The sequence below is a fragment of the Elgaria multicarinata genome, chromosome 6 (assembly GCF_023053635.1).
Source record: "Elgaria multicarinata webbii isolate HBS135686 ecotype San Diego chromosome 6, rElgMul1.1.pri, whole genome shotgun sequence".
NCBI lineage: Eukaryota > Metazoa > Chordata > Lepidosauria > Squamata > Anguidae > Elgaria > Elgaria multicarinata.
Window position 1 is genome coordinate 42,022,405 of NC_086176.1, and position 22,763 is coordinate 42,045,167.

At 37.9% G+C, this 22,763-nt stretch overlaps 1 protein-coding gene across 2 annotated transcripts in view; it reads right to left on the reverse strand.

Moving 5' to 3' along the window:
- The window catches only part of UHRF2 (ubiquitin like with PHD and ring finger domains 2), a 62,090-nt gene that overhangs the window by 15,590 nt on the left and 23,737 nt on the right, over window positions 1-22,763 (reverse strand). For both annotated transcript variants that reach the window (XM_063129275.1, XM_063129276.1), the window contains 6 exons: window positions 13,889-14,107; window positions 6,870-6,979; window positions 4,273-4,459; window positions 2,816-2,939; window positions 1,516-1,623; window positions 351-455 (listed from right to left, as the gene is read on the reverse strand). In XM_063129275.1, coding sequence (XP_062985345.1) covers window positions 351-455; window positions 1,516-1,623; window positions 2,816-2,939; window positions 4,273-4,459; window positions 6,870-6,979; window positions 13,889-14,107 — 853 coding nt within the window. The remainder of the gene's footprint in view (window positions 1-350; window positions 456-1,515; window positions 1,624-2,815; window positions 2,940-4,272; window positions 4,460-6,869; window positions 6,980-13,888; window positions 14,108-22,763) is intronic.

Below are 22,763 nucleotides of genomic sequence, written 5' to 3' on the forward strand. Positions count from 1 at the left end.
AATCCCCATCCTGCTCATGGCCAGGGCCCACACCCTGACCTCAACTGCCAGGGATATCCCTGAGGGACAGAGGGAAGTATTCATGCACTTCTCATGGAAAAGTCAGTCTAAGAGTAGGGTGGGAAAGAGTAGTTTTTGAGACCCCCTCCCAAATATTTCCCTGCAAGTCTAGGAGTCTTATCTACCGATAAACCAGAAATACACCCATTTTAGAACATTTATGTGAAATTAATACCAATACTGTAAAGTTAAACCTACAAAAGATATATTGACATATTGACTAACTACATGGAGTAAAGCAATCAAATAGATGCACAACACACATAAAATAGTTTGGATATAAAACTTACTACTTCATCTTCAAATCCTCCAGCCAGCACAAGGGAGTAAGCTCCATCATTACTTCGTCCATGAATTCCACCAACGTGAGGTCTATGAACACCTGCTTCACTCACCTTAGAAATAACACAAAATGAGTTATTTCAAACAAGTTCTTACAAGTCCTTTTTCCTTTGAATACCAGATTTCCATAACATATAACAAACTGCTTTTGCAACTTGTCAGCTTCAAAAGTCTTTTGCAATACCTAATGGGGCTGCAGTTCAAAAAATGTAAATTCAAAACGGAGTGCACAGAACTAAACCTAGGATTTTCAAGGTGATGCCCATGGGCAACAACATGTTTGCAGATAGCTCTCTTGGAACTCACCAGGTTCCCAGTCACTAATTTTTATTTTCTTTCTTTTGTAATAATATATATATATCTAGGAGGCTGGCATACTGCAAAGTGAAGTGCTGTCTTCCAGCGCCACCTTTATTTTGTTTCAAGAGTGTTTTTGTCTTTTGTGCTTAGGCCACACCTCTGCCTTGGAATTTCAGTCCTTGGGCAAGTTATTTTTCTTTTATTCTCACCACTTTGCCTTCTGGGAAACAAGCATTTTGTGACCGGCCATGCCCAACATGGCAGCCACTTTGTGAGAGTACTCATGACTTTCTCTCAACATTCCAAATGTGCCCCCAAAAGTTTGGGGATCACTGAATTAAGCAAACTGATCTCTGGGCTCTGGACATTAGCCAAAAGTGAAGGATTGTCTGAAAATTTAAAAAAAATTCAGCTCAGGATCAAACAAAAGCCCAGTTGCACCAGTGTGTTGGTGGGTCTACCATCAGACAAGCCAGACCGAATAATTGCAGGAAATTTAGAAACAGGCTCCAACACAGAATGAAAAGTCACTGGCCTATTGTGCGTTGGAATCTTTAAATCATGGCTGATGAGGTTACAAAATTCAAACTGTTTTATGCATAGAAAATGCAATCAGAATGAACTTTTGTGATCTGCTCACAAAATGACACAATAAGGAAAAAAGTTAAGAATATAAACCAGGAGTGAGCAATTTGTGGTCCTTCAGTTGTTTTGGCCTACAGATCCCCTCACCATTGGCTATGCTGGCTAAGGCTGATTTGAGTTGTAAGCTAAAACATTTGAAAGGACACTAAATCAAGAAATATTTCATACTTGCACTCTAAATTTCCAGGTTGCTCCAACTGGAACTCCAGGTATAGGTCCATAGTGGTTAGAAGGAACAATTGTGCATTCCTTAGTACGACCAACACAGGCCATGCCCTTCAGACACAAGGGAGACAAGAAGGGATTACTCAAAACAGCTGTGATGCTTTATGAAGAGGAAAATGCACACATACAACACTCTTCTGAAGTGTAAATAGTCCCTCTTTCTACTCCTTCACACACCACTAAGAATGGGTTGTTCAAGAAAAATGTCCCTGCTCTATGAATGATAGCCTTCACTCACTTTTTGAAAATGGCTTCTGAGGATTTTATACACAATGAGAGAACGTCATAACACATACCCATATAGGGTGAAAACTATACTGAATATTTCACATTGTAAATCCCTTATTGAAATAGATATATTTAGATTATTTATAACATGCTTTTCAGATTTTCAAAAGAGATATTTCCCATCCAGAACAGGTTGGGCAAAATCTTCTAGGTCAGATGAACCATCCACCAACAGAAACTCTGTCTTATCTGGACTGAACTTCATTTTATTAGCCCTCATCCAGCCCATTGCTGACTCAGGCCACAGATGTCATTGGCGCTTCCAAATGTTTTACATTTAGATAGTGTATATCTGTTGCAATAGAGGGCCATCTTAGCATTCACTCTCATGTGAGTGAAGGGAGAATGCCTTTTCTGAGAGTGTGCCTGCCATCTACAGTTTTTATGGAGTAATTATATTTTTTAAAGCTTGTTTCCTGATGTATCCGGGACGCTTTTTAGTCAGATTAAATTATTTTAAATCCTGTTCAACTAACTGGTGGAGAAAAAAAAGTGGGGGGGAAAGGGGTGATTAGAATGGAAATACTTTTTTGCAGAACCAGAAGAGGTTTACAAAAAATAAGAAGTATGAGTCAAAGATCAGGAAAATTGAGAAGACCTCTGTCCTGGTTGAAGGCAGGGAAAGCACTTTGAGAGGCCAGCCATTGTCTCCAGGATGAAGGCATGTGATTCCTGCTTTGCCCTGGGCAGTAAGGGGACATAACCCATACTCAATAGGATGCCACTTTGCACCAACCAGGGAAATGTATGCTTCTGAAGCTTTTCAATGATGTAAAAACCTATGGACATTTGACCAATTAATCAAGAAAACTCAAATATCTGATGACTAAATCTTTAACTATGTGAGGGTATTCTCATAGTACATACGCCAAGTGTGTGTGTTTGTCTATAGATAGACAGATACCTAGCAAGCATAGTGAACACAATGTAATACCTGTTTCTAAATATGCTTTACCTTGCCCCAATCTCGCTGGCTGTCTGTGCACGCAGATGGCATCTTTGCTTTCTTTTTACTCTGTTTGAGCTTTTCCCCTGCTTTTACAACTTCATTAGAATCATTTTTACAGGAAGGACAGTACCTAAAAAGATCGGCATTTTAAAAAAAAATAACGACCACTGCATGAAAAAGAGCACTGATGAATGGATATGAAAAAATATGCATCTGCATCCTAGCCCTTTCTCGTATTTTATCTCTTGATTTCTCCTTCACTGGACCAGTTTTGCACCATTAAATAGCCCAAGCACTGAGAGATTTTATTATATTCAGTGGTATATAAATGTTATAAATAAATAAAATAAATTTAAGCCACTGAGCCACGGTGCATGCTAGTGCTCAATTTGCATATTGAACCCCCAACTGGGGGTTGTTGTTGCATCTGAACCTAACCACAGTGGGTTATGTGAGGGTTAAACAATCCTCACATAACCCTACAACAGAGCACTCAGCAGGCTTAGAAACATGCCTCCTCCCTCCGGGTTGAAGCTGACAAAGGGAGGAGGCACATCATGTGGTCTCTGCTCCTGCCAGATGCTTCAAGCTTGAGTGTATGGCAGGTGTAGAGGCAACCCCAAAAGCTTCCACTTCCATGCTCCCGTTCAGATCCATAGAAAGGAGGCAAAAGAAGTGGTTTGTACTGGCTCTGCACTTATGTCCAGCAAACCCAGAGCCAAAAAAACCCCCCAGGCTTCTGCCCAACTTTGGGACTGGGGAGGGAACAGGGAGCAGTTCCGCTCTCTGCAGCATCAGGAGGAAACATCTGACTCATCACACTTGGCAACAGTTGACTATCACTATAAGGGCTGTGGTGAAGAAGATTGTTGAGCTTTGATTTTGAGCAAGCATTCCTGAATAATATTTACACTGGTCACATGGAATTCTAACACATAGTCCTTGACACACTTTATATTGGAGAGTAATCTTTATCATTCATTTCTCTATGAAAATATAATTCTTGAGTTATTGTGTCATACATTCACCAACTTCCAAGAATTCCTGTGGTTTTGTATTCACAATTGTCAACACGGATTTCAATCCCTGTCTCTCTTACAACTATGCATTAAAAATATGTAGGAGGAAGTCCAACCCCTTTCCATTCTTTAAGCACTAACAGGGCACTTCTGCAGTAAATGACCATCAGCTGTACTGGAAGCAACATTCATTTTGGAATTTAATCTTCTGTGAGTAAAATACTAACAGAGCCAGGATTCCTTCTTTCACTGAACACAAAAGAATTCTAATCCTCAAACTGTTCCTGCAATACAAGGCCCGTTTATTTGAACAAGACTTAAGACTGGTCTATCATTTCAAGGGTCAGTTAGAAAGTCTACATCCCTGTAAAACTTAAATTCTCTATTCTCTCTACAACCTTACAGAGCAAATAATTACAAATTAATCTATCTTGCATTCTTTACCAGTCTTCATCTTCTGGTATCTTGCTTAAAGGTGGGTTCAGGCAGTATATGTGGTAGGCCATGTTACACTCATCACAAAGAAGCTGCATATGGGCATCCTGTTTTCCCCCACACAAATAACAAGAACAAAATCGACATTCTTTATCTGGGTCAGCTCTGCAATGCTTGCATTCCGGGCCACTCTTTCCTGCAAAGAAAAGCGAAACTAACTGATCTTCTCTATTACAGAAAAGGCCATAAATCTGAGTCCACATAAGGCTAAGTAAACTACCAACAAACCTAAGTATACTTCATATCAGGCCACACTTTACGAAAAAAAATTTTTTTTGAAAACTCATCCCAATTTAGGGTGACCATATGAAAAGGAGGACAGGGCTCCTGTATCTAATAGTTGTATTGAAAAGAGAATTTCAGCAGGTGTCATTTGTATATATGGAGAACCTGGTGAAATTTCCTCTTCATCTCAACAGTTAAAGCTGCAGGTGCCCTGCCCTCTTTTAAATCTGGTCACTCTAGTATAGCTCCTGCACCTTTAACTGTGGTGATGACGAGGGAATTTCGCCAGGTTCTCCATATATACAAATGACATCTGAAATTCCCTTTTCTATGCAACTGTTAAAGATACAGGAGCTCTGTCCTCCTTGTCATATGGTCACCCTATCCCAATTATAGATTATATCTAGAGATGTGATGGTCTGGGGAAGAAAAGGAGAAAAACAGGAATATTTTAGAAACACCTCCCCTGTACCCAGGATCTCTTTCTTGGCAGTTCTTAGAAAAATTGGAAAAACTGAACAATTCTGGATAATGAATTTTTTTTTAGGATGAATAAAATGTTTAAGACAAGGTGTCCATATATTGTTATCCAGCCCTTAATCTCCCAAAATGACTTCTAAAAACTATGTAATATTAAGACTTTTAAAGGAAGACTAGAGATGTAAAATATCTGGAAAATTTGAGGCCACGGGAGAAATCTTCTCTGTAAGCTTCCCAATAGTTATTTCTTCCATTTCTTATTAAAATCATTGATCCAATGCATTCTTCTACAGTTTGGGTTTTGTTCTATAAGGGCCTGTGTTTCTGGGCTTGTTCTGGTTAGAAGCTGTAGTAGTCAATGACTGTAATCAAAAACCCACATGTGTGAGAAAAACACATGTTATTCCACCACATATGACAGAACAATGTGTGGGTTAACCCAGCTATGTTTCTTTTTTAAAAAAATAATAATTGAAGGTTGGAACTCATTGCCATAGTTTTTAATAACATTCCCAAGTCCTCACTGTTATGGAATGTTGCCTCCACTATAAAATCTTTAACCACTTCCACCAAGATAAATCCTTCTTACCTTTTAAAAAAAAAACAACCCTCAGTAGGTTCCTATGCCATAGGTATGGGACTGAAAACATCACTAGAGAAATCCTTTCAAAATGAATAAAAATTAAGATGTTTATTAAGGGAAATTAAATTAAATTAAATTAAATTAAAGGGGAATAAAATGTCACTCTTCGAATAATAGGTTGAGATTGCTGAAAGGTTCTTAAAATATGAGTTGCCATTCTTAATAGGTAAGAGAGCCTTCACCAGCCAAATAACCTCTGAACAGTTTTTCCTTAAGACCAAATTTCCCTAAACAGCACCCTACAAACAGGTTTAGAAAGTTCTAGATTCACAGATTCTTAGATCTTTCCTTTAATATTTATTTGGTGGCTATTTCTACTTTTCACCACCCTGTTGATGACCATACTGTGTTTTCACACCTATTGGTGAAGCAGTTTATTTAATGCCTACTGTTTATTTATTTATTTAAAAGATTTTAACCTGCTTTTCAGGGAGCATTGCCCTCACAAGGCAGCATACATTATTAGAATCCATTAACATACAAATTACAATTAAAGACACACACACACACACACACACACAGCAGCAGTTGCTGCTAATGATTTTAAAGCACCAAATGCAGACTGGTATAAATGGGTCTTCATATATAGTACACTACTAGCATGAAAAAGCACTGAACCCACACTGACCCACAAAAATGTAATTGAAATCATTCTCTTCAGGAAAACTCTCAATCTTTAATTATTTTAAAGACTCTGGGATGTATATATCTTATTCTGCTGGAGATTTTTGGCCAAACAACATATGCAATATCTTGGGTGATGGGAGCAGGTACCATTATTGGAGGAAAGGTTGAAGGCTGCAGTGGCATTTTTTATTCTTCGTTCATTTGTTTTTGTTTTAAAGAAGGCAAAACCACTAGAACTGTGTCAGTGCTTTTGCCTAAAGGGAAATATACACACCACTGCACTATTATTTTATTCATTTATTTCAAGAATGCTTACTCCATTCTTCAGCCAAAAAGGACTCCCAGAACAGCTTATAGCTCAATAAAAGCAAGGCACTCCCTGTCCTGCATAATAGTTCTTAAAATATACTACCATTAAAGACCAACATTTTGTCTAGTACACTTAATATTACTGAAAACAAAAGATTATTCACTGCATAATTTGTCAAAGTTATTTGACAACTTTCATCAACAAGGACTGAAAAATACTCTAGAAAATGTGGAAACTTGCATATGAATACCAAGCACCTACTTTTGAACTCGCCATCTGCAAATGTCAGTGGATATGCTCCTGGCTTTTCAATCTTATATATTTCCTCTATAAAAAGGAGTTTGCAATCATTTATGACATCTTCTGGGCCTCTGAAAATTAAAGCATAAAACATTCAAGCTAAGTTTCCCTCATTCCAATTTATTTATTTAGGATATTTATATATACCGCTCCCCATTGAAAAATTCTGAGCGGTGTACAAGGTAAAATGAAAATAAAAACAGAATAAAAACAGTTAAAACAAAATTTAAAAGAAGCAATAACAGTAATCCAAAGAAAGGCTTCTTGGAATAAAGATGTTTTCAGGAGGCGCCGAAAAGAGTACAAGGTTGGAGCCTGTCTGATCTCCAGAGGCAGGGAATTCCACAGGAGGGGCGCCACCACGCTGAAGGCTCTTCCCCTGGTGGATTCCAATCGGAGGATGGATCTATGTGGAACCACCAGGAGCATGCCCTCGGATGACCTCAGTGACCGGGCAGGTTGGTAAGGGAGAAGGCGCTCTCTCAGGTATCAATTGTAATGTTGACCAATGGAACATAGGTAAATGCTACCTCAAACTATTGGTACCAGTTTTAATTATATGCAGCACCAAGTCTGCACTCAAAACTAAACAAAAAAGCATGTCAGGCTGCAATTCTGAAACTAGTGATTACTATGTAATACCAACCCAGAAACATTATTGAACTTTTTACAGCAGACTAAAACAAATGATAAATACAGCTGAAAAATATACAGATATATTAGCAATCACTTCCTTTTTTAAAAATAATAATCTTATTTTAAACATCTATACTTCTTTTCCAAGCACATTGCCCGAGGCAGCCTTCCCCAACCTGGTGCTTTCAAGATGTTTTGGACTTCAATTCCTATCAGCCCCAGCCAGCATAGCTAATGGTCAAGTTGTAGTTCAAAACATTTGGAAGGTACCAGGCTGGGGAAATAGTGGCCAAGGATCATCCACAATGAAATTAACAATGATCTAAAAGAAACTATAAAAAGAAAGACAAAATAAAGCAATAATCTGCTATAATTGCAGCAAAAGAGAACGAACAGCATAGGCAAAATCAAGCTGAAGCTCCCCTTCCCCCATACTTTTATTGATTTTAACATATAAACAAATATAACAATCAACATAAAAACAGAATTAAATGCTTTTATCAAATAGCAAATTCTGTTGGTGAGTACCAACAAAAATGGAGTCCATACAGGACCACTGAGAATCAAGAGCCGGGGTGGGGAGCCTTTTTCAGTTCAGTGGCCAAATTCTAGTCTGGGAAAGGTCTTGGGGGGCAAAGGCCAAGTGAGCAGAGCCAAAATGTGATTCTTGCCAATTAAGCTTACTCAGAAGTAAGCAGGACAAATATCTGCATATCTACTCAGAAGTAAACAGGACTTAATCACTCAGCAGCACTTTGAAATAGCATCCCAAATACCAGGCCTCTGCATATCTACCCAGAAGGAAGCATGAGCCTGAACAGCCTATCTACACAAGGAAGCAGGACAAACCTCTGTATGTCTAGACAGAAGTAAACAGGAATGAACCAACTCAGCACAACTTTCAAAGAGCATCCCGAATATAAACTCTCTGCATAACTACTCACAAGTAAGCAGAAGAAATCTGCAGGATAAGCTCCAGAACCAAGCAAAACTGAATCACTGAACAGCTTTCCCCCTGGCATAGAAAAGCTCTTATCTCTGATCAGATGCTAACTGGAGATAAGAGCTTTTCCCTGTTGAGTGCTCAGAAAGGGAGTCTTCTTCGGTGTTAGCAGGGAAAAGCTCTTTGTCCTGACCACAGATAAGAGTGTTCCATGCTAAGAGAGGGGGTGGCGCCTGAGAAAGAAGCTAGCAGGCAAGCTTAGGAACCCCTGCAGGCTGTATTGGAGGTTCCCCCTAGCTGAACAAGAAAGAGACATGAACATGTTGAGAGAACCTCTAGGATTGCAGAAGTGTAAGAATTTTCCTTAGGTGCCCCCCCCAAAAAAAATCCAAAAAGGACTGAACAAGCTCAGCATACATGAAATATCAATATTAAGCTGGAAAATGTATTGTACACCATTCAAAGTTCTTTGGAAATGAATAAAAAGAAAAACAGAAAACTGGGTTTCAAGGGACAAGCTGTAAAATTTCTGTATTAAAATCAGAGGGACTTAAATCTGTCTAGCTTTGGCTGGAATTGTGATATTCTGAAATGTTTGTATTGAAATTCCTAATACTGGAGAGTAAGTTTACAGTTTGGCAACCCCTGAAACCTTTCCCATGTTCAAACATTTACTGCCCATTTTATGTTGCTGCAGGCAGTGAAGCGGGCATACCCTGCCCGGCACAATGTAACATGTGCTACAAGAGCTCCACACAGAGGAACATGTGCACAATGGCCTGATTTCTCCAATTCTTCCTTCTCAAAAACTAGAATTTTGTGCTATTTAGGCCCCTGCATATGATAGGATTTTACATGGAGCTCTTATATCATATGCTGCTCTATGGGCATAGTGCACTTCTCCACCATGCGCCAGCCCGGTAAATGTCAGAACTAAACTATCTCTCTATATATATTCTTAACAGAAAATCCAACAACTAACCTATCTAATAATACTTTTGAGACTGAACATTTTTGGTGAATTTAAAGTACATTTTGAGTCTTTTCCTAGGTTTGCCTTCCTGCTGAAGCATCCTGAAAACATGCCCCCAACTGGATGCAGCGTGGGACTGCAACTGAGTAATCTACATAAATGGGAATCACCACCGCTCCATGTGAATACTGTAGTTCTTCGATTCTAAGACGCACTTTTCCCCCCATATAAACATCTCTAAAACGGGGTGCGTCTTAGAATCGCAGGTCATTTATTATTCCTTAGAATCAAAGCTTTTTTTCTGTTGGTGGTACTGAAATTAGTGTGCGTCTTACAATCGATGGCGTCTTAGAATCGAAGAAATACGGTATAATGCTACCTGCTTGGTCAAGCCCACCCATCACGTTTATCTGAAGAAAACCTTTAATTCTTCTCCCAGCTACAATAAACACATATCTGATTACTCCAGGTATGCAAACGTGACTGAAGTCATATATCAGGATTTAAAAGATGCCCAAGTCTAGTTGCTTCTGAATTTCTTAAGTGTCACCAAGCTCTGACTTTACAGAAACACCTCCAGGGACAAAAATATTTTCCACTGAAGACTGCTAGACGATGTTGTGAAGGCCAATCTATTACATTCAAACAGTCGCTCTTCATCAGCTGATACAAGTGAAAGAGACTGTTTAAGATTATGACACTCTGTTTCTGTGGTGTCAATTTTTGTGGATGTATTCATCATTCTCACTCCTCCTTCTGGTTTGATGGCAGGCTTCTGGATTTTCAGCTCAGCAGTATTCATTCAAGTTTCCTCTGCCACAACAGTGAGGATGGGAAAGCTGCCAAAATATTTCATACCTCAGGATTATGAGCACTGCTGAAATAAGCTGGGAAGAAAACCAAGGAAGTGGGGACTTGACTAAGCTCTCTGAAATAAGTCTTGCTGCAGAGAAAATGAACATTTCGAGCTGCAAGGAGAAAAGGGGAGGGGCACATACTAACGTCTACCCTAAACAGAACGCAATGTATCACAGTTTGTGATATCTTCTGTGATTGGCCAATTTTTCTGTTCTGGCTGGAATCATGCCGAGCTCAATTTGGAGTCCTAAGCCTGTTTCACAGTTCTGGAAGGCAGACATGCGAAACAAGAAGAAAATGGCTTCCATGGGGGCGGGGAGATTCCAAGAGTGAAATTGCCTTTCTGCACACTCTGTCTGCATCTTTGAGGAGCAAAATAGAAGAAATTTTACTTGTAGCTAATTAAAATTGAAGAGTGGAACACAGAGCTCCTATAGAGCAATCACATTTGTTTACATACATTTTCTTTCCTTTCTTTCATAATATTTTCATTTTAAAAAACAAAAATCTAAGAGTAAGCCTAACGTCTACACAAATTCACTCAAGATTAAACTACTTCATCAAAGGGTAGGTAGTGCCACTAAACAAACAATCAAGAAGACAATACAGCTGCAGTCCTATGCCCACTTACCTGGAAGCAAGCCCCACTGAACTCAATAGATCTTACTTCTGAGCAGACTTGTTTAGCATTGTGCTGTAAATACTCTAAATAGTAGTTAGAAAAGAAAAAAAAAACCTTGAACCTCAGAAAGCCAAGAGGATTACAGTTTTAAACTCTCTGGCAAGAGATCCGTATTTATTATTATTATTATTATTATTATTATTATTATTATTATTTATTTATTTATATAGCACCATCAATGTACATGGTGCTGTACAGATAACACAGTAAATAGCAAGACCCTGCCGCATAGGCTTACAATCTAATAAGTTGTAGTAAACAATAAAGAGGGAAGGAGAATGCAAACAGGCACAGGGAAGTGTAAAGAGGCACCGGGTAGGGTGAAGCTAACAGTATAGAGTCAGAACAAATTCAATATTTGAAGGCTATAGGGAAAAGAAAAGTTTTTAGCTGAGTTTTAAAAGCAGTGATTGAGTTTGTAGTTCTCAAGTGTTCTGGAAGAGCGTTCCAGGCGTAATTTAGACTAACGCTCACAACAAACAACTAATTAATTTGGCAGTTGCTATAGTTACTGTCAAAGATCCTCCTCAAGGTCAACAAGGAAACATTTGAGGGCAGAAGGTTGAAGATTTAAGGACAAAAGTTTGAAATACAGGAAATGCAGGATTAGTCCCCATTTAAGGTCTATTTTGACACAATTATGACAGGTAAATATAAATAAAATTAATAATGCAACTCAGCAGTAAAACACAACATAATTTTAAGTAAAAATATTTATCACCCACGTGAAAATAATGTGGGTGTATGTTGCTGTTCAGCAAAATAATGACTGAAGCGTAAGAAAGAACAGCCTAGCATTTTATAGTTATTTTATCTTTATTTGCTAAATACAATTCTCTTGATTTAATTAACTCGACAGACATCAAAAGCTGGTTCTAATTTATTAAGTGTTAATGCTAACTGAAATATATTCTTCCAGACTGGTGCTTGGTCAAGAAATCAGCCAAAATATGCATATGCCTCAGAAGTGAAATGCATTTTCCTGTGTTCTCTGAAAGAATTTGTACATTATTAGACATGTTGCACACAGTCCCAAGTCCTACCATTTTATACTCAGAGTAAATAAAAGCAAAAGCATGTATAACCTCAAGTAATATTATTAAGTGTATCTGACAAAATAAAAGACATTCAAATGGTGAAGTACTAAATATTGGATCCTATCATTCATTTATTTAAATATGGAATATCTTAAACCATCTGAAAACTATCTAGAACTCAATACATTCAATCCAGAATTGATCTTCTTCCCTTTCAAAATTGTGCTGAATATTACCTAAACAATTTTTGCAGGTATGTAGTCAGTGAAACCCTGAAGCGAAGAAACCATGTCCTTTCATCACACTAACTGGAAACCTGTGAAACATTTTAATTTTCAACAGGACAATGATGGAAAATTAATAATAATAATAATAATAATAATAATAATAATAATAATTTCTTACCTGCCTCTCCCTTTAAATATATGAAACACATTCATGTCCAAAATGAATTTTCAATTAAAAAAAAATTCTCTGCAATTCTACTTTTGTTTTGATTGAGACTGTGTTTGTTTTATTTTGTTGCTTTATGACTGGTTGACTAATAAGGTGATGATGATTAACTCTACTATCAAATAATATAGTTTAATGTGTATTTTAGATAGTCCTGTTGATAAAAATTACAGTTACGTTTGCCATTTCAGCACACTCTGCCTCGATCAGGAAACTAAAGTGAGACCAACTGGCAATTTTGTCAAAGTCACATATCCAGAAATTAAGTCATTTTCAATGTTGTTGGCAATACTTAAAATGCCATTTAAAAATACTGAATAGCCCTTTCTCTAGGGTATGAAGTCAAGACCAAAAATGCTGGGATTTATAAGGTTTTATGCTCATTTTTAATGAAGATTAGCCTTTTCCCAAGTTACACCTTTAAATTCTTATATGCATGAATACTTTGGGCAACTGTTGTTACTAGCAATTGTAAGATAAAACAATTACTATTTGCGACAAATCACTAATTAAAACAAATTCACAGAATTTGAAGAAAATGTACAAAATTTAACAATATAATATCTGGAATAAGTGATGAATACCAAATATTGTACTTTTTTTTCTTTAGATGAGATATTTAGATGCAGAACTATGGCTATAATTCTCTTTAAGTAACTACCGTATTTCTTCGATTGTAAGACACCGATTGTAAGACGCACACTAATTTCAGTACCACCAACAGAAAAAAAAACCTAAGACACACCCCATTTTTAGAGATGTTTATATGGGATTAAAAGTGCGTCTTAGAATCGAAGAAATAGGGTATTACAAGCTTCCCCACTGTAAGTGAATATGCTAACATCCGGGTCCTATGCATGGACTCAAGTTGGCTTAAGATTTTGGCTTATCTGAAAACTCATTACATAGTTTCGAAGTTCATATGTAAGAGGAAACTACGGTCAACTCAAGACTACCTGGTTTAATTATAGCATGCTGAGAAGAGAGAATGAAAGGGCAAAAGTTCCCTGTGCATCTCAATTTATTAAGCCGAGATATGATGATCCAAACTGGCTCTACATGTTGCTATGTCTTGTAACAAACCAGTTACAAGACCTTTCCCTTATCCTTAGTGCCCTGAGGCACTGCTCTGCACCCCCTCTGGAGCAGCTCCTCCTCTTTACCATGGCAATCCAATCTATCTATCAATCAAATCAAATAAATATAAACTACATCAAACTTTTAAAATATCAACTTTTTGTTTGTAACAAAGATTGCAATTCCAGAATCCAAAAATATAGAGGAATGAAAAAACAAAACAAATTGTTTTTGCAATCTGCTGAGATTTTACAGCTGAAAAGTGAAATCCTTCATTGTTTATTTTTTTGTAGATGGACTGCAAAATCAATAAAATCTTACCCTAGCATAATTTTGGCATAAACTTCCTTGTTAGTCCTTGAAATTTCCCTCAAATTGGTAATTTCTGCATCAAACCAGAATCCTCTCTCTTCTGGACTGTCTACATTGTAGTTAACCATCACCACATCACCCACACGTAATTCATTCCACTTCAAAATAGTTCTTGCTCGTGGCCGTAGATTACGGACAGTCATTTCTACGATGCCGCTCTCCGGGTATCTTGAAGAAACAAGCAAAGCAAACTTTATGAGAACATCCACCTTATATCAAAACAGATTAAAGCAAATACAACATTTATACTTTGACTATAGTTAACCTTTAACATCACAATTAGCATTTTTCCAATGGAAATATCATTATCTTGAGCTCTTGTCAAATCCTGAGCTAGCAATTTTGGGGGGATTTATTTTAAAGGGTGACACAGGCCATAATTCAGGAACCACTCCACTAAAAGTGTGATCTAACAAGGTTCTGAGTAAATAGTGCTAAATTCAATAGCAAACAGAACTCCCCATGACATATGAGAAACTACTTTTTAAAACACATATAGAGGAGTTTCAAGAGCAATTTGCAATCTGGCATGGAGAGAGCTGTTGTCAAAATACCCCCTTTGCACATGGATGCATGTGAAGACACCTACAAGAAGTCTTTGACGTATGGTCACAGATTAATCATTAGACAAATAGGTGTCCTTATAGTACTGAGTCAAACCACTGGTCCCTTATATAAATGAGGTTGGGACCTTCTCAATGTATTTCTGAACAACAGAAAGTTAATTCTGATTAACTATCTTATTTCAAATTATCATCTGCAGAAGAACTAGGATCCCTCCAATCCTAATCATATTTAATTGGGAACAAACCCTAGCAATTTCAATCAAACTTCAATCTAAATGTACTTACAATTAGTCTAAGAACTACATCGGAATTGTAGTTATTCAGTTTAAAGGAGTAATACAAATGGAAAGAGTCAAGAAAGAATGAAGATTACAATTAAGGTTTTCAACATAAAGAAAACAGTTATGTAGTATGGAGAGAAAGAGACGGGCCAGCAGCATATTGCGGGCACATTCTGCAGCCTTTTTGAATATTCCACTCAGATTGAGGGTTGCTATGTGAAGTTCAAACCCGGGCACTATAGGTTAATTATGGGTTAATTGTAGGTTACTGTGGGTTGTTTAACCCATGATTAAGCCATAATGTCTGGGTTCAGGACATCATGTTGCAACCAAGATTGGGGATTAAATATTCCAAACGGCCACAACATGCGCCCACCATGTACTGTGGCAAATCACCCAAGATTTGCTGCTATTACATGCAAACCAGACCACAGTATCGCCTTCCCTCACACTCCATGCTGCAGACTTAGGAACATCTCTATCTCTGGTTATTATATGCTCCAAAAAGGAACCACCACAACAAAAACTCTTAAAATGCCCTCCCCAACAATTTAATCCTAAGAATGTCCTGGAACAGGATAAAGTACAATGTCGGTCTATGAAATTTGACTTGAAAAGAGAAACCCTAGGACAGTTTTGTGAACCGCCCAGGGGGCTTCGGCTATTGGGCGGTATAAAAATGCAATAAATAATAAATAAATAAATGGGATACCCATTCTACATGGATATGCATCTTTCACCAGAGACTGCAATTCTATAAAGTGAATGTTGTCGTGGCCTGCCCTCCTATGGAATTCCTTGCCTCTGGAGGTCAGGCAGGCGCCAACTTTGTATTCCTTTCGGCGCCTTCTGAAAACGTCATGGTTCCAGGAAGCCTTTCCTTAATGACCAGCCACAGTTCACAGTTCACCTTTCATTTTGCTTTTAAAAATCTATTTTAAGGTGTTTTATTCTGTTTTTATTGTATTTTATCTTGTACACCGCTCCAAAATTTTGAATGGGGAGCAGTATATAAATACTGTAAATAAATAAAATAAATAAATAAATGTTTTTTAAAATATTAAATATCACATTTCATGTCATTAAAATTGGAATTCTTGCACTACTTAAAACAAACTCATCAGCAGGCATAAAGTAGCCTAATTTCTGCAGCTGTGCGTACTGCCAAAATCAAGTCAAGATGTAAAAACCTGTATAAGAAGCACCAAGCTCTTGCAAGCAACTTCAAAAGCTTCGGATATTAGTGACCATTGAGTCAAGGGCCCTGTTTATACATAACAACCACCCATTGGTTTAAAAACCTGCAGAGCATCTACCTCGTCCTCTTCTTCACCCCAACTACAATCAGCTCCTTCATAAGTTGTGGAGTGTGACATAAGATCCCAGACTGCTGGGTTGTTCAGGGGATAAACCTATTGGTTAACCCAACAACAACAAAAGTGAGTTAACCACTAGGTTGTTTAGCCCCGAAATAACCCAGAAGTTTTGGTTCACACAACACACCGAAGGAGGTGATCATGGGTTGTGCAGTAAAAGCAGAAGAGGTGTGCACCCTGCACACCTCATTCCTGCTCATGAGAAACATCCCTTCGGTTTAAAAAACAATGGGTTAAAGTTACGTGTAATCCAGGTCAAAGTATAAGACTAAAAAGTGGGATCCAATTAAAATATGAAATTTCACCACTGAAGTTCTTAGCTTTGAGAATTGCTACACTCCATGAGGTACACAGTATGAATCCAGCAGAGGCATATTTCGTATGAGAGTGTAGAAGAAAAGGGAGTCCTGCATCTCAATTACAATCTTATGCGACACTCTTAATCAAGTTCACCTCATAAAGATCACCAGTATAAAAGAGAAAGAAAAGAGAAGCAATTAGTCCAGCAAAGAAGCATTTCACATTTTTCTGCACAATTAGCGTAGTGAAAGGTACAGCACATTATTTACACTGCTATAATCTAAAGAACAATATAGTATTTTGTAGAACTAAATGTGTCAGATTTTAAAACCAAAGTCTAGCTGCATGGACAGTAAATAAATGAACTACATTAATTTACGGAGGAAGAAACGTCTGATACAAAAAATGTCATAGGTCTAGTTTGGAGGATACTCTGCCATCACATGGAATGGGAGGAGGGAGCAAGAGCATAGCTATCTCACTTCTAATGTGGGCACAGAATATACATGTAAAATTCAAGAAAGCCCTAAATTGTGCAGCCAATTCCCAGTGTTTCTCCAAGATATCAAATGTTCTGTTCGGGCTTATGCACAATGGATTTTGCACACATATACTCTATTCAAGCTTTATACTCATAGTTGAATGTTCAGTGGCCTTAGAGGCAGGACAGACAGGCTAAATGGGTGAGGAGGAAAAGACATGATCTCACCATCTGTGGGGTAAGAGTATCACCAAAACGGAACTAAAGGCTCTTCACAGATTTGAAGGGGGAGGGAATTGCATTTCAATAGGTTTGCAGTTCATAATAAATACCAACTGAGGTTTCAGAGAACCAGTCAAATTACTGATCAACCTCCTGACTGATTGTGCCTCAAGTAGTTCCACAGGGGGGGAAAAGGCGTATGGAAGAGTCTGACCCAAGGAAACATGATTACTTTTTCAGAAGCATAAGACTTTTGTGGGAGAGGTATCAGGGGGGAGAAACAACATACCTGAAGGCTCAAAGTGGGAAAGCTGAGAAACATCTAGGTAAGATGGTGCAAAGGACTATATGTCAAGTTGAAAGACTATGGGTAGCTGCTTCACAGATGACATTTTAAATACAGAGGTGTGAGGAAAAACCCAAATACCCCATTGAGTGAAAACTATCCAAATGGCTACTTCATTGGCATAACACATCTTTGGACATCAAAGCACAATGATCTGGTTTGCATGATATGAAAGCCCATGGGTTAAACATCGTATGGGCTGTAAAGGATGAGCAGGAGAGTGGAGTTAAACTATGAGATTTGTCAAGGATAAGTGGGAGAGAATGGTTAAACTGTGGCTTGCTGTTGGGTTAAGTGCTGTGTTGTTTCGCCCCTAAACAACTCAGTGGCCTGGGTTCGATGTCACTCTCAACAACCTATGAGGGAGCTTGCAGGCTGCTGGGTAAAAGTGGAAGTACTGGGAACGCTGCAAGCAACACGTCTGCTCTTTGCCACTCATCCCCGATAGCCCAGGGATTGTTTAAGCCATGGGCTGTCATGTTGTGTGAACTGGTGCACTGTGTAATGGCTGGCAGAGATACATCTGGACAATTTTCATACATAATGGAATACATGTATTATACATGTTTTTGCCTACACCAGTTTTAGGAAAAATATCACATGAGGCTGGCTGTAAAATAGCTGTAAAAGTCAAGCCTTGAAAAAACATGGGGTTAAATATCTATCAAACTCTGTCATTCTGCTAAGACAAATGACATTGCACTAGCAAAAACTATGTTCTGAACAAGATGAGAATGTGAAAGCACTTACACAATGGAAAAATTTGGCAGAGCTCCGCTAGTCCTGTTTTGAATTTGAGGAATGAAACATTGGATAATGCCCAATGTTTCCAATCATCCAAACTAGTTTGAAAAACAAAGTTCAAGCCCTCCTCTCTCTCTCTCTCTCTGTGTAAACTTAGCTTAATGAATAACAATCTTGGTTTCAGCAAACCATAATTTGCTATCACAGGTTAATCAACACTCCAAACCAAGATCAAATCAAACTAACACTGCCCTCCTATACATGCCTACCTGGGAATAAGACCCACTGAGCACAGCGGGACTCACTTCTGAGTACACATTGTGTGGTTAAGCTCTAATGATTTATTGATTTATTTATTACATTTCTATACCGCCCAATAGCCGGAGCTCTCTGGGCGGTTCACAAAAATTAAATATAGCTCACAAAAGGCTTTCATGGGATTTGAAATTCTGTAAATTTAGTACTAGTAGTATAAATCATACAGGAGGGCACAAATTTACTAGTAAACTTATTTCATTTGAAAAACAAATGTGGAGGGATTGGGGGTGGGGGTACACTTTGAAGGGCCAGAGGGAAGAAAGACACAGAAAGTTATATAGCAACAGACATAACAGGTCTAAGGAAACATAGATAGGAGGTCCTGGAGAAGGACATGGGATTGTGCAGTGTACATGTTCAGCTGTTTTAAAAGGAACAATAATCTAATATATCAACCTTCTATTGTTCAGTTCTCTACATCTATAAAGACAGGGAACTGGTTGCTTTGTTCTGTAGGAAACTGAGATTCTGAAAATTTGACAATCACCTGCACATTATATAACAAAGAGAATGCAAACTGTATTACACATTTGTAGTTAGGAAGATTTATATAACATCTGCATTTAGAATGCAAAGTTTCTGCTTATAAACTCATACTTTAATTAATAATACCTCAAACTATAGCAATGCAATGCAGCTTTCACAATGCAGCAATACATTAAATAATGTAAAATCAGACAAAGGAACAAAAGGAGGATCTCATTTATTTTCAAAGGCACAAACCAATTTAGCTAAAAACTGTGAGCCCAAAATGATGCAAGCCCTTTATTCTCTAATCTAGTATATTGCATTTAGTGTAATCATTAAAATCTTAGCATAATATTAAACAAACACCATACTTTTCAGTTACATTCACACTGTACATCCATACACACACCAGCTCTACCTAGTTAACCTAAGCAACACATGCAAAAAGAGACAAATTTATCATTTATTTTAGCAGACTGTGGTTGCAGCCTGATACATTTGAAATAACAACTTCAATTGATCAACAGTTTTTTTTTGGGGGGGGGAATATCACAATAATCAAGATTAGTTTAATATAAATGTGTACCTAACACAGCGTTAAGTCTTAATATATTCAATTTAAAGAGTAAGTCTTGAAAAACTCTGCACAATAGATGTTCAATTCTGTGAAAGCTTAACCCTACCGAGCCTGCTTCTAATTTTAAATATTAATGCTAACATAGCAGAACTCTCACGTGATCTTCCATCTCTATGGAAACCTTTCTTAGCAATTGGTTGCCCATGAAGAAAGACTCCTACTTTTCCTTGACCACAGGCTGTATTTGTACATTCCTAGAATATGATTCAGACAAAAATGTTAACCCTACATGAGCATATAAGAAATCTATGCTGAGTTTAAGGCTTTTAAGAAAATCCTTTCATCCTCCTCCTGTAATTAGAACCTAAAAGATAAATCCATTAAATTCAATCACTGGATCTACAAGAGAAATTCATACTATTTCAGATTTTGTGGCCATTCCCTCAATCTATGTTGGTCATTTTAAAAAGGCCCAAGTAGTAAACATAGGCAGTGTGATCAGACATGCATAATCCAGAGAGAGAGATTTGTGCTTGGAAACAGACTTGCGTGCCCAAGCTACATATCTGGATGTGATGCTACATAAAACATGTGTAGAATCATGTTTTGGGGGAACCCCACATCCAGCACAGATATGTGTAAGCCCTAACAGAAAGACGGATGGTGCTGTCACTTTTTAACAGCGAAGGACATCTGTCAAGACTGGGAAAGGACTAATTCACAGAAATCCCTCACCCACCCAAACAGTTGATCAGCAATGAAAGCACAAACCATGTATTCAGTAGGAGAAATTCTTAGGCGTGGAGATTCATGGGGCCCACTGCTGTGCATGAGAATTTCTTTCCTAAGTCCAATTGCCTCCACATTTCAAATCCTACCAGAACATGGAATTAATAATATTTTTGCATATTTTAAAAAGAGATTATCTAATAAAAAGATTTATCAGTCTTGCAATATAGGCTGTGCAGTGTGTTATCACAGCCACTACGTATTAAAAGAAAGGTGCTAAATAATCAAAATAATTATTCCATCAAATAGTACTACGAAGAAACATTTCTGCTCTTTTGATTTTTCTTCTCATGTCATTCTGTAAACTTTGACAGAAGCTTATACATTCAATTCTAAGAGGCAGAACATTTTTTTGCTAATTGTGATTAGCTCACACCACCATTTCCATCCCCACTTCTAGCTATGCTTACAAATGGTGGATTGGAGCTAAGCATAGTTAGTGAAAATACCAGTGTATTATCTCTGCATCACAGCTACACAATTACCTTTTCAGAATCTGAAAGTGCATTATGGATTCTTTGAATAATAACCCTAAACATCTTTATACAAATGCCTCCAAAGAGTCATCACAATGCCACTTGCATACGTACAAATCATCTTTTCTCCCTGGGTTAATAAAGGGACAGCAGTAACACTGTGATGCCTGGTCATTGCACTTATTTCCTACTAGAAGAAATATGACAATCCCTCCACGATAAGGCTAAGCTACAATAATGGTAATGCACAGTGGTGTGGTGGAAAGGCTGAAAGGCAAATGTCAGTACATGTGGGGGTGGGGGGAGGAACAGTTCCTCTTTTAAATTGGAAATGCGTCCTGTACTGTGGGTGGACAGACATGCAAAAGTAGGAAAATTTTAGGGAGATGCTGGGACCTGCTCAACTATCCCCTTAATCTACTCTGCATCAACTTCTTCCCAGAAAGGTAAAGAAAGAAAGGTAGTGAGATGAAAAGAAACAGAAATCAAAGGGTTTGTTTAGAATGGTCCCATTTGCCTTTGCTATAGCCCAGAATTTTGGCTTAGAATATAACACCGCTAATTCTGGTGGAGTGTTTAGGTGCAGGATTTCTTGGATGCGTGCTGTCCAGTGGGAGATCTGGAAGAGAATTGTGAAAGCAATACTGTAGAAAATATTTAGAAGAATAGGTAGACTGAGATGTCACCTCAAGAAACCAAGTTAGAATTTTGATTTTCTTATATATTTGCTTGCTTTTATGAAATTCGGACCTGGTAAACTAGAAATAATTGACACTTGCCATCTGACATGAAGATCGTTTTAAATGGAATATAGCCTTATGTATTTGTGATCATTTTAGTAGTTGTTTTTATATAGTTTTTTTTTTAACCTTTCCTTATGTGTTTCGTTTTTGTGGAAAATTAATAAAAGTATTAATGGGGGGGGAAGAATTTTGATTTTCTTGAGTCTTTCTAAATCACCATCTGTCTGAGCAGAGAACAGCCTCCACTATCAAAGGACAAGTGCTCTATGCTGGTCCTGTTCTCTGGGCACAATGAATGGAACCAGGCATGTTCCATTAAAATCATCATGCCCTTTAAGTCACAATCAGCATTAGGACACACAATGTATTTGTTGCTTAGCTAAGTGAAGGGCTTCAGCCTGAAAACATGAGCCAGAGGTTTATTGTCATCTGTAGAGGATCAAGATAAATTATGAGTTTATCCCATAAAAAATACTGATACCTAGCCATATAAGCTTGGTAATTATAAATTCATAGAAATAGGTCAACTGCAGAATAAATATCTATCCAGAATATCTACTGTAGTTCCTTTTCCTTTCATGCAGAACCTAAAATCCCTTCCCCTGGTATGTCTTAGCAAGTGAGCAGCTATGAAGTGGAGATAGCTTGCTTCATAAATGCTTCTGTCACCAAAAAAGCAGGTAGCAATTTGAAAACAGGATCACACAAACAGGAACTTTGTGCCACATGACAAATCTTCACACAGAGCGGTGGGATTGGGATCATCTACAAAGGATGTGGAATCTCCAGTCCATGGACCCAATAAAAGGATTTAGAGGCGGAAGCAGCTTATTAGCTCAACCCATGATAGATTCAAAGGTGGCTGCTCACAATGCAGAACATGCACCATAAGATTGCTCCAGAATACCTTTTACACCAAGCTGTAGACAGAAACAAAGGCTTGAAGCATTACACCAGTTTTAAAATCTCTTCACTGGCTGCCAATTAGTCTCCGGGTGAAGTATAAAGTGTTGGTTATTACCTTTAAAGCCCTACATGGTTTGAGTCCAGGCTACCTGAGGGATCACCTTCTCCCGTACAATCCACCCCACACACTCAGGTCCTCTGGGAAGAATCTACTTCAGTCAACCAAAACTA